The following is a 12,783-nucleotide window of genomic DNA, read 5'->3' on the forward strand; positions in this document are numbered from 1 at the left end:
CCCTCCAGTCCCTCGACTTCTTGGCACTGACGGAAACATGGATCACCACAGATAACACTGCTACTCCTACTGCTCTCTCTTCGTCCGCCCACGTGTTCTCGCACACCCCGAGAGCTTCTGGTCAGCGGGTGGTGGCACCGGGATCCTCATCTCTCCCAAGTGGTCATTCTCTCTTTCTCCCCTTACCCATCTGTCTATCGCCTCCTTTGAATTCCATGCTGTCACAGTTACCAGCCCTTTCAAGCTTAACATCCTTATCATTTATCGCCTCCAGGTTCCCTCGGAGAGTTCATCAATGAGCTTGATGCCTTGATAAGCTCCTTTCCTGAGGACGGCTCACCTCTCACAGTTCTGGGCGACTTTATCCTCCCCACGTCTACCTTTGACTCATTCCTCTCTGCCTCCTTCTTTCCACTCCTCTCCTCTTTTGACCTCACCCTCTCACCTTCCCCCTACTCACAAGGCAGGCAATACGCCGACCTCATCTTTACTAGATGCTGTTCTTCCACTAACCTCATTGCAACTCCTCCAAGTCTCCGACCACTACCTTGTATCCTTTTCCCTCTCGCTCTCATCCAACACTTCCCACACTGCCCCTACTGGATGGTATCGCGCCGTCCCAACCTTCGCTCTCTCTCCCCGCTACTCTCTCCTCTTCCATCCTATCATCTCTTTCCTCTGCTCAAACCTTCTCCAACCTATCTCCTGATTCTGCCTCCTCAACCCTCCTCTCCACCCTTTCTGCATCCTTTGACTCTCTATGTCCCCTATCCTCCAGGCCGGCTCGGTCCTCCCTCCCGCTCCGTGGCTCGACGACTCATTGCGAGCTCACAGAACAGGGCTCCGGGCAGCCGAGCGGAAATGGGGGAAAACTCGCCTCCCTGCGGACCTGGCATCCTTTCACTCCCTCCTCTCTACATTTTCCTCTTCTGTCTCTGCTGCTAAAGCCACTTTCTACCACTCTAAATTCCAAGCATCTGCCTCTAACCCTAGGAAGCTCTTTGCCACCTTCTCCTCCCTCCTGAATCCTCCTCCCCTCCCCCCTCCTCCTCTCTGCAGATGACTTCACAACCATTTTGAAAAGAAGGTCGACGACATCCGATCCTCGTTTGCTAAGTCAAACGACACCGCTGGTTCTGCTCAAACTGCCCTACCCTGTGCTCTGACCTCTTTCTCCCTCTCTCTCCAGATGAAATCTCGCGTCTTGTGACGGCCGGCCGCCCAACAACCTGCCCGCTTGACCCTATCCCCTCCTCTCTTCTCCAGACCATTTCCGGAGACCTTCTCCCTTACCTCACCTCGCTCATCAACTCATCCCTGACCGCTGGCTACGTCCCTTCCGTCTTCAAGAGAGCGAGAGTTGCACCCCTTCTGAAAAAACCTACACTCGATCCCTCCGATGTCAACAACTACAGACCAGTATCCCTTCTTTCTTTTCTCTCCAAAACTCTTGAACGTGCCGTCCTTGGCCAGCTCTCCCGCTATCTCTCTCAGAATGACCTTCTTGATCCAAATCAGTCAGGTTTCAAGACTAGTCATTCAACTGAGACTGCTCTTCTCTGTATCACGGAGGCGCTCCGCACTGCTAAAGCTAATTCTCTCTCTCTGCTCTCATCCTTCTAGACCTATCGGCTGCCTTCGATACTGTGAACCATCAGATCCTCCTCTCCACCCTCTCCGAGTTGGGCATCTCCGGCGCGGCCCACGCTTGATTGCGTCCTACCTGACAGGTCGCTCCTACCAGGTGGCGTGGCGAGAATCTGTCTCCTCACCACGCGCTCTCACCACTGGCGTCCCCAGGGCTCTGTTCTAGGCCCTCTCCTATTCTCGCTATACACCAAGTCACTTGGCTCTGTCATAACCTCACATGGTCTCTCCTATCATTGCTATGCAGACAACACACAATTAATCTTCTCCATTCCCCCTTCTGATGACCAGGTGGCGAATCGCATCTCTGCATGTCTGGCAGACATATCAGTGTGGATGACGGATCACCACCTCAAGCTGAACCTCGGCAAGACGGAGCTGCTCTTCCTCCCGGGAAGGACTGCCCGTTCCATGATCTCGCCATCACGGTTGACAACTCCATTGTGTCCTCCTCCCAGAGCGCTAAGAACCTTGGCGTGATCCTGGACAACACCCTGTCGTTCTCAACTAACATCAAGGCGGTGGCCCGTTCCTGTAGGTTCATGCTCTACAACATCCGCAGAGTACGACCCTGCCTCACACAGGAAGCGGCGCAGGTCCTAATCCAGGCACTTGTCATCTCCCGTCTGGATTACTGCAACTCGCTGTTGGCTGGGCTCCCTGCCTGTGCCATTAAACCCCTACAACTCATCCAGAACGCCGCAGCCCGTCTGGTGTTCAACCTTCCCAAGTTCTCTCACGTCACCCCGCTCCTCCCTCCACTGGCTTCCAGTTGAAGCTCGCATCCGCTACAAGACCATGGTGCTTGCCTACGGAGCTGTGAGGGGAACGGCACCTCAGTACCTCCAGGCTCTGATCAGGCCCTACACCCAAACAAGGGCACTGCGTTCATCCACCTCTGGCCTGCTCGCCTCCCTACCACTGAGGAAGTACAGTTCCCGCTCAGCCCAGTCAAAACTGTTCGCTGCTCTGGCCCCCCAATGGTGGAACAAACTCCCTCACGACGCCAGGACAGCGGAGTCAATCACCACCTTCCGGAGACACCTGAAACCCCACCTCTTTCAGGAATACCTAGGATAGGATAAAGTAATCCTTCTCACCCCCCTTAAAAGATTTAGATGCACTATTGTAAAGTGGCTGTTCCACTGGATGTCATAAGGTGAACGCACCAATTTGTAAGTCGCTCTGGATAAGAGCGTCTGCTAAATGACTTAAATGTAAATGTAAATGTATTCCGCCATAAGCAAACAAGAAAACGCTCCCCCAGAGGCGGTGCTCCTAGTAGCCGGGGACTTCAATGTAGGGAAACTTAAATCCGTCTTACCAAACTTCTATCAGCACGTTAAATGTACAACCAGAGGGACTACCTTTACTCAGCCCTTTCCCACCCGGATGAAAGGAACACCTATGTGAGAATGCTATTCATTGACTACAGCTCAGCTTTCAACACCATAGTGCCCTTAAAGCTCATCAATAAGCTAAGGACACTGGGACTAAACATCTCCCTCTGCAACTGGATCCTAGACTTCCTGACAGGCCGTCCCCAAGTGGTAGATAACAACACATCCGCCAAGCTGATCCACAACACAGGGGCCCCTCAGGGGTGTGTGCTCAGTCCCCTCCTGTACTCCCTATTCACTCATGACTGCACAGCCAGGTACGATTCCAACACCATCATTAAGTTTGCTGATGCCACGACAGTGGTAGGCCTGATCATCGACAACGATGAGACAGCCTGTAAGGACGAGGTCAGAGACCTGGCCGTGTGGTGCCAGGACAATAACCTCTCCCTCAACATGATCAAGAGGCTTCTAAACAGCTTCCAGCCCCAAGCCATACCATAACACTCCTGGACATCTAATCAAATGGCCACCCAGACTATTCACATTGCCCCCCCCCTTTTACACCACTACTGTCTGTTGTTATCTTCTGTGCATTGTCACTTAAAAAAATAATAAAAATAATATTTTTTATTTAACCTTTATTTAACTAGGCAAGTCAGTTAAAAACAAATTCTTATTTTCAATGGCGGCCTAGGAACAGTGGGTTAACTGCCTTGGTCAGGGGTAGAATGACAGATTTATTACCTTGTCAGTTCAGGGGATTCGATCTAGCAACCTTTCGGTTCTGAGACCAATACTCTAACAACTAGGCTACCTGCCGCCCCGAAATTGAATAATGTCACATCTGCTTCTGCTACACCCCCTAGTGGATATCCGGTGTATCTTAGACCTGCATCCATTCCCTCAGTTCTCTCCCTCTCCCTCTTCTTCTCTCTCTGTGTGTGATAGTGTGGTTGGAGACAGGTGTGCTGGAGTTAGAGCAGTTCCCCACCAGCTGCAACCCGTTCCATAATCAAGACCTCTACAAATACTCAGTCCTGCCACTTCCACTCTCCCAGATCGTAATCTCTGTTCAGTCAGTCATACTGCTATCTATTTGTTATTATTTAAGATCCAGTATCCTGCTGTGCCTGTTTCCTTGACTGACGTTGTTTCTCCTCTCACTGCAGTTTTGCTGCTCTGACTCTGGTTCCTATCTCCTGTTCCACGTCTCACCACCCTGCTACCCTGTTCTGGATTCAACTCATCATCACTCCCTTGGATTCCCCTCCTCCAGACCTGTTAACCCTGTCCCAACCCAGCTCATTCCAACCTCAGCTCTCTACATCTGGTTTCCTACAACTCATCCGAGCTTCCCTGGATCTGCACTTCATCTCTCCCTGTGTTACAATAAATATATTGGTTCATTCATCACTGTTTCCTGGTCGGAGTTCCCTGTGCTGCTCCGCTTAACAAATAACTCTACGTACATGTACATATTACCTCAATTAACCGGTGCCTCCGAACATTGTCTCTGTACCGGTACCCCCTGTATATAGCCTCCACATTGACTCTGTACCGGTACCCCCCTGTATATAGCCTCCACATTGTCTCTGTACCGGTACCCCCCTGTATATAGTCTTGCTATTGTAATTTCACTGCTGCTCTTTAATTACTTTTTACTTTTATTTCTTATTCTTATTCGTATTTTTGTAATAAAAAATAAAAAAATTGAACTGCATTGTCAGATAAGGGCTTTTAAGTAAGCATTTCACTGTAAGATCTACACCTGTTGTATTCGTCGCATATGACTAATAAAATTTGATTCGATTTTTTGATAGGCCAGGAAATGTGACACATCACTCTCTATGCAAATGTGGGGTGTGAAACCTGACACTTCAAGTCATCTCTGCTGACAGACTGGTAGCAGAGAGCAGACAGATGGGCCTTTCTGACATTATAAGGCACGGGACCCCGCAACGTTCACCGAGCACTCAAATATCAGTCGGAACCGGTCCAGAACCGCTCAATGTCCCCTAAACAGGGGACTTAACATCTAAGAGGGTAACATTGTATAAATAATAATTGAATAATGTCAGTCATAGGACTGGGAACTTACCCGCTAATTGTCTGTCCTGGGGTCTCTTTTTCATGGGCTGGTTGCTCCTCTGTCTGCTCCTTTTTCTGTCTTACTGGGGTAGCTTCCTCTGCCTGACCCAGTTGGGTAGGGGTCTCTGCCTGACCCAGTGGGGTAGGGGTTTCTGCCTGACCCAGTGGGGTAGGGGTCTCTGCCGAACCCAGTAGTGTAGGAGTCTCTGCCTGACACAGTGGGGTAGGGGTCTCTGCCTGACCCAGTGGGGTAGGGGTCTCTGCCGAACCCAGTAGTGTAGGAGTCTCTGCCTGACACAGTGGGGTAGGGGTCTCTGCCTGACACAGTGGGGTAGGGGTCTCTGCCTGACCCAGTGGGGTAGGGGTCTCTGCCTGACCCAGTGGGGTAGGGGTCTCTGGCTGACCCAGTGGGGTAGGGGTTTCTGCCTGACCCAGTGGGGTAGGGGTCTCTGCCGAACCCAGTAGTGTAGGAGTCTCTGCCTGACACAGTGGGGTAGGGGTCTCTGCCTGACCCAGTGGGCTAGGGGTCTCTGCCAAACCCAGTAGTGTAGGGGTCTCTGCCTGACCCAGTGGGGTAGGGGTCTCTGCCTGACCCAGTGGGGTAAGGGTCTCTGCCTGACCCAGTGAGGTAGGGGTCTCTGCCTGACCCAGTGGGCTAGGGGTCTCTGCCAAACCCAGTAGTGTAGGAGTCTCTGCCTGACACAGTGGGGTAGGAGTCTCTGTCTGATCCAGAGGGGTAGGGGTCTCTGCCTGATCCAGAGGGGTAGGGGTCTCTGCCTGATCCAGAGGGGTAGGGGTCTCTGCCTGATCCAGTAGGGTAGGGGTCTCTGCCTGATCCAGCAGGGTAGGGGTCTCTGCCTTATCCAGTAGGGTAGGGGTCTCTGCCGGACCCAGTGGTGTAGGGGTCTCTGCCTGACACGGTAGGGTAGGAGTCTCTGCCTGACACAGTAGGGTAGGGGTCTCTGCTGGACCCAGTGGGCTAGGGGTCTCTGCTGGACCCAGTGGGGTGGGGGTCTCTTCAGAGGGGGATTGGAACTCTGCCACAGGAGACACCAGAGGCTCCAAAGGCTGGAAGCTTCTGTAGAGAGGCAGAGGGTTGGGAATGAGAGAGAGGCACATTGAAGTCGTTAGCAAAGACGTATACACAGTGACAGGTAACACATGTCCGCTATCGTGTGTGTGTGTGTGTGTGTGCATTTACTGTATTTGTTGTGGTTTTCCCCCCTTTCCCTCTGTTTCAAAGCAACAGCTGTGTTCCACCAAGGGGGGAGGGGGGAGGGGGGAGAATAGCTTCATTCTCTTCTCAAAGGACAGGAGTGATGTCACTGCCGATGTCATCTCGTCAGATATAATAGTACTACAGTTCTCTCCACTGACCTCTGTTATAAAAGTCTACCACGGAGGATTTGCGTCCAAAATGTCATCCCTATTCGAGGAGTGCACCGCTTCTGACCAGAGTCCTATGGGTCCACATTCCCTATCTAGTGCACTACTTTTGACCAGAGTCATATGGGTCCATATTCCCTATCTAGTGCACTACTTTGTTCTCTGTCACAACTAATGTATGTATTACTGTTCTCTGTCTCAACTAATGTACATATTACTGTTCTCTGTGTCATAGGCAGCTAGCAATAGATTACGTTCGGGATTCTCTACACGTGTACCGATGAAGAAACATGGTGACAATTTGATGTTTTGTTGATACTCGACACTCTTTGCTATGAAGTATAGGCTGTGTTCTTCCTCTGTGGAAGGTCACGGATGTCTTGTAAAACGAGTAGGAGAGAAATAGAGGAGAGAAATAGTTCAGACAGGCATGTTGATGCATTGTGGGATTGAAGAACACATGATTACTTAGGATGACCTTTTCCTATATCCAATGTCACACAGTGACGTTCTACATGGTATTAGCCTGGAATCGAACCAGGGTCTGTAGTGACATCTCTAGCACTGAGATGCAGTGCCTTAGACCACTGAACCAGGGTCTGTAGTGACACCTCTAGCACTGAGATGCAGGGACTTAGACCACTGAACCAGGGTCTGTAGTGACACCCCTCTGAACCAGGGTCTGTAGTGATGCCTCTAGCACTGAGATGCAGGGACTTAGACCACTGAACCAGGGTCTGTAGTGACACCTCTAGCACTGAGATGCAGTGCCTCAGACCACTGAACCAGGGTCTGTAGTGACCCCTCTAGCACTGAGATGCAGTGTCTTAGACCACTGAACCAGGGTCTGTAGTGACACCTCTAGCACTGAGATGCAGGGACTTAGACCACTGAACCAGGGTCTGTAGTGACACCTCTAGCACTGAGATGCAGTACCTTAGACCGCTGAACCAGGGTCTGTAGTGACACCCCTCTGAACCAGGGTCTGTAGTGATGCCTCTAGCACTGAGATGCAGTGTCTTAGACCACTGAACCAGGGTCTGTAGTGACCCCTCTAGCACTGAGATGCAGGGACTTAGACCACTGAACCAGGGTCTGTAGTGACACCTCTAGCACTGAGATGCAGTACTTAGACCACTGAACCAGGGTCTGTAGTGACACCTCTAGCACTGAGATGCCACTGAGATGAACCAGGGTCTGTAGACCACTGAACCAGGGTCTGTAGTGATGCCTCTAGCACTGAGATGCAGTGTCTTAGACCACTGAACCAGGGTCTGTAGTGACCCCTCTAGCACTGAGATGCAGTGACTTAGACCACTGAACCAGGGTCTGTAGTGACACCTCTAGCACTGAGATGCAGTACCTTAGACCGCTGAACCAGGGTCTGTAGTGACACCTCTACCACTGAGATGCAGGGACTTAGACCACTGAACCAGGGTCTGTAGTGACACCTCTAGCACTGAGTGACACTGTAGTGATGCCTCTAGCACTGAGATGCTGTGTCTTAGACCACTGAACCAGGGTCTGTAGTGACACCTCTACCACTGAGCATTGCTGAGAACCAGGGTCTGTAGTGACACCTCTACCACTGAGAAGCAGTGCCTTAGACCACTGAACCAGGGTCTGTAGTGACACCTCTAGCACTGAGATGCAGTGTCTTAGACCACTGAACCAGGGTCTATAGTGACACCCCTCTGAAACAGGGTCTGTAGTGACACCTCTAGCACTGAGATGCAGTATCTTAGACCACTGAACCAGGGTCTGTAGTGACACCTCTAGCACTGAGATGCAGTGTCTTAGACCACTGAACCAGGGTCTGTAGTGACGCCCCTCTGAAACAGGGTCTGTAGTGACACCTCTAGCACTGAGATGCAATATCTTAGACCACTGAACCAGGGTCTGTAGTGACACCTCTAGCACTGAGATGCAGTACCTTAGACCACTGAACCAGGGTCTGTAGTGACCCCTCTAGCACTGAGATGCAGTGTCTTAGACCACTGAACCAGGGTCTGTAGTGACACCTCTAGCACTGAGATGCAGTGCCTTAGACCGCTGAACCAGGGTCTGTAGTGACACCTCTACCACTGAGATGCCTTAGACCACTGAACCAGGGTCTGTAGTGACACCTCTAACACTGAGATGCAGTGCCTTAGACCGCTGAACCAGGGTCTGTAGTGACACCTCTACCACTGAGATGCCTTAGAACAGGGTCTGTAGATGCCACTGAGATGCCTTAGACCACTGAACCAGGGTCTGTAGTGACACCTCTACCACTGAGAAGCAGTGCCTCAGACCTCTGAACCAGGGTCTGTAGTGACACCTCTAGCACTGAGATGCAGTGCCTCAGACCTCTGAGCAACTCCTCTCATCAAAGTGTAGGTGGGGTTTCTGTAGTATGTAATGCAACTGAATGATCATTGCAATACATTTTGTGAGAAAGGATGTTTTACCATCACCTGTGTTCTAGTAGTATTTTGTAAAAGACACAAGGTTGTTTTTGTATTTCAAAATACGGTAACAAACAACAACAAAAATGGCGGCCAACAACATCACAGAGATTGTGTGATGTATCGCTAGTTTGGTCATAACACATATACAGGCTTGGTCTTGTCCTTTCTGATCCCATAACCCAGAAACCACATTTCTGAATAAACCATTCATTCTATAGAGGGCTTAAAAGAGAGTTATGGGTCGTGATAACATGAATTTAATGAGCTGGAACTATATCTCCCCGACGACGCGGTTTCTCCCTGACAGCATGGCATCTCCCCGACGACGCGGTTTCTCCCTGACGACGTGGTATCTCCCTGACAGCATGGCATCTCCCTGACGACGCGGTATCTCCCTGACGATGCGGTATCTCCCTGACGACGCGGTATCTCCCTGACAGCATGGCATCTCCCCGACGACGCGGTTTCTCCCTGACAGCATGGCATCTCCCTGACGACGCGGTATCTACCTGACAGCATGTCATCTCCCTGACGACGCGGTATCTACCTGACAGCATGGCATCTCCCTGACGACGTGGTATCTCCCCGACAACACGGTTTCTCCCTGACAGCATGGCATCTCCCTGACAACGCGGTATCTCCCTGACGATGCGGTATCTCCCTGACGACGCGGTATCTCCCTGACAGCATGGCATCTTCCCGACGACGCGGTTTCTCCCTGACAGCATGGCATCTCCCTGACGACGCGGTATCTACCTGACAGCATGGCATCTCCCTGACGACGTGGTATCTCCCCGACAACATGGTTTCTCCCTGACAGCATGGCATCTCCCTGACGACGCGGTATCTCCCTGACGACGCGGTATCTCCCTGACAGCATGGCATCTCCCCGACGACGCGGTATCTCACTGACGGCCCGATATCTCCCTGACAGTGTGGTATCTCCCTCTAACCAACGGTATCTCCCTGACAGTGTGGTATCTCCCTCTAACCAACGGTATCTCCCTGACAGTGTGGTATCTCCCTCTAACCAACGGTATCTCCCTGACAGTGTGGTATCTCCCTCTAACCAACGGTATCTCCCTGACAGTATGGTATCTCCCTCTAACCAAAAGTGTCTCCCTGACAGCGTGGTATCTCCCTGACAGCGTGGTATCTCCTTGCAGTGTGGTATCTCCCTCTAACCAACGGTATCTCCCTGACAGCATGGTATCTCCCTCTAACCAAAGGTATCTCCCTGACAGCGTGGTATCTCCTTGCAGTGTGGTATCTCCCTCTAACCAACGGTATATCCCTGACAGCATGGTATCTCCCTCTAACCAAAGGTATCTCCCTAACAGCGTGGTATCTCCTTGCAGTGTGGTATCTCCCTCTAACCAAAGGTATCTCCTTGACAGCGTGGTATCTCCCTCTAACCAAAGGTATCTCCCTGACAGCGTGGTATCTCCTTGCAGTGTGGTATCTCCCTCTAACCAACGGTATCTCCCTGACAGCGTGGTATCTCCTTGCAGTGTGGTATCTCCCTGACAGCGTGGTATCTCCTTGCAGTGTGGTATCTCCCTCTAACCAACGGTATCTCCCTGACAGCATGGTATCTCCCTCTAACCGAAGGTATCTCCCTGACAGCGTGGTATCTCCTTGCAGTGTGGTATCTCCCTCTAACCAACGGTATCACCCTGACAGTGTGGTATCTCCTTGCAGTGTGGTATCTCTCTCTAACCAACGGTATCTCCCTGACAGCGTGGTATCTCCTTGCAGTGTGGTATCTCTCTCTAACCAACGGTATCTCCCTGACAGCGTGGTATCTCCGTGCAGTGTGGTATCTCTCTCTAACCAACGGTATCTCCCTGACAGCGTGGTATCTCCTTGCAGTGTGGTATCTCCCTCTAACCAACGGTATCTCCCTGACAGCATGGTATCTCCCTCTAACCAACGGTATCTCCCTGACAGCACGTAACCTCCCTCTAACCAACGGTATCTCGCCGACGGCGTGGTATCTCCTTGCAGTGTGGTATCTCTCTCTAACCAACGGTATCTCCCTGACAGCACGTAACCTCCCTCTAACCAACGGTATCTCGCCGACGGCGTGGTATCTCCTTGCAGTGTGGTATCTCCCTCTAACCAACGGTATCTCCCTGACAGCATGGTATCTCCCTCTAACCAAAGGTATCTCCCTGACAGCGTGGTATCTCCTTGCAGTGTGGTATCTCCCTCTAACCAAAGGTATCTCCTTGACAGCGTGGTATCTCCCTCTAACCAAAGGTATCTCCCTGACAGCGTGGTATCTCCTTGCAGTGTGGTATCTCCCTCTAACCAACGGTATCTCCCTGACAGCGTGGTATCTCCTTGCAGTGTGGTATCTCCCTGACAGCGTGGTATCTCCTTGCAGTGTGGTATCTCCCTCTAACCAACGGTATCTCCCTGACAGCATGGTATCTCCCTCTAACCGAAGGTATCTCCCTGACAGCGTGGTATCTCCTTGCAGTGTGGTATCTCCCTCTAACCAACGGTATCTCCCTGACAGCATGGTATCTCCCTCTAACCGAAGGTATCTCCCTGACAGCGTGGTATCTCCTTGCAGTGTGGTATCTCCCTCTAACCAACGGTATCACCCTGACAGCGTGGTATCTCCTTGCAGTGTGGTATCTCTCTCTAACCAACGGTATCTCCCTGACAGCGTGGTATCTCCTTGCAGTGTGGTATCTCTCTCTAACCAACGGTATCTCCCTGACAGCGTGGTATCTCCGTGCAGTGTGGTATCTCTCTCTAACCAACGGTATCTCCCTGACAGCGTGGTATCTCCTTGCAGTGTGGTATCTCCCTCTAACCAACGGTATCTCCCTGACAGCATGGTATCTCCCTCTAACCAACGGTATCTCCTGACAGCACGTAACCTCCCTCTAACCAACGGTATCTCGCCGACGGCGTGGTATCTCCTTGCAGTGTGGTATCTCTCTCTAACCAACGGTATCTCCCTGACAGCACGTAACCTCCCTCTAACCAACGGTATCTCGCCGACGGCGTGGTATCTCCTTGCAGTGTGGTATCTCTCTCTAACCAACGGTATCTCCCTGACAGCACGTAACCTCCCTCTAACCAACGGTATCTCACCGACGGCGTGGTATCTCCTTGCAGTGTGGTATCTCTCTTTAACCAACGGTATCTCCCTCTAACCAACGGTATCTCCTTGCAGTGTGGTATCTCTCTCTAACCAACGGTATCTCCCTCTAACCAACGGTATCTCCATGCAGTGTGGTATCTCTCTCTAACCAACGGTATCTCCCTCTAACCAACGGTATCTCCTTGCAGTGTGGTATCTCCCTCTAACCAACGGTATCTCCCTGACAGCATGGTATCTCTCTCTAACCAACGGTATCTCCCTCTAACCAACGGTATCTCCTTGCAGTGTGGTATCTCCCTCTAACCAACGGTATCTCCCTGACAGCATGGTATCTCTCTCTAACCAACGGTATCTCCCTGACAGCATGGTATCTCTCTCTAACCAACGGTATCTCCTTGCAGTGTGGTATCTCTAACCAACTAACCCCTGACAGCATGGTATCTCCCTGACCAGCATCTCCTTGCAGTGTGGTATCTCTCTCTAACCAACGGTATCTCCCTGACAGCATGGTATCTCTCTCTAACCAACGGTATCTCCCTGACAGCATGGTATCTCTCTCTAACCAACGGTATCTCCCTGACAGCACGTAACCTCCCTCTAACCAACAGTATCTCGCCGACGGCGTGGTATCTCCTTGCAGTGTGGTATCTCTCTCTAACCAACGGTATCTCCCTCTAACCAACGGTATCTCCTTGCAGTGTGGTATCTCTCTCTAACCAACGGTATCTCCCTCTAACCAACGGTATCT

The 12,783-nt window shown here is 51.4% G+C and overlaps 1 protein-coding gene across 1 annotated transcript in view; it reads right to left on the reverse strand.

Moving 5' to 3' along the window:
* LOC135564041 (uncharacterized) overlaps positions 1-12,783 on the reverse strand; it is a 45,436-nt gene that overhangs the window by 25,579 nt on the left and 7,074 nt on the right. Inside the window, exon 5 of the mRNA XM_065008454.1 lies at positions 5,089-6,156. Coding sequence (XP_064864526.1) covers positions 5,089-6,156 — 1,068 coding nt within the window. The remainder of the gene's footprint in view (positions 1-5,088; positions 6,157-12,783) is intronic.

This window comes from Oncorhynchus nerka, linkage group LG23 (genome assembly GCF_034236695.1).
Source record: "Oncorhynchus nerka isolate Pitt River linkage group LG23, Oner_Uvic_2.0, whole genome shotgun sequence".
NCBI classification, from domain to species: domain Eukaryota; kingdom Metazoa; phylum Chordata; class Actinopteri; order Salmoniformes; family Salmonidae; genus Oncorhynchus; species Oncorhynchus nerka.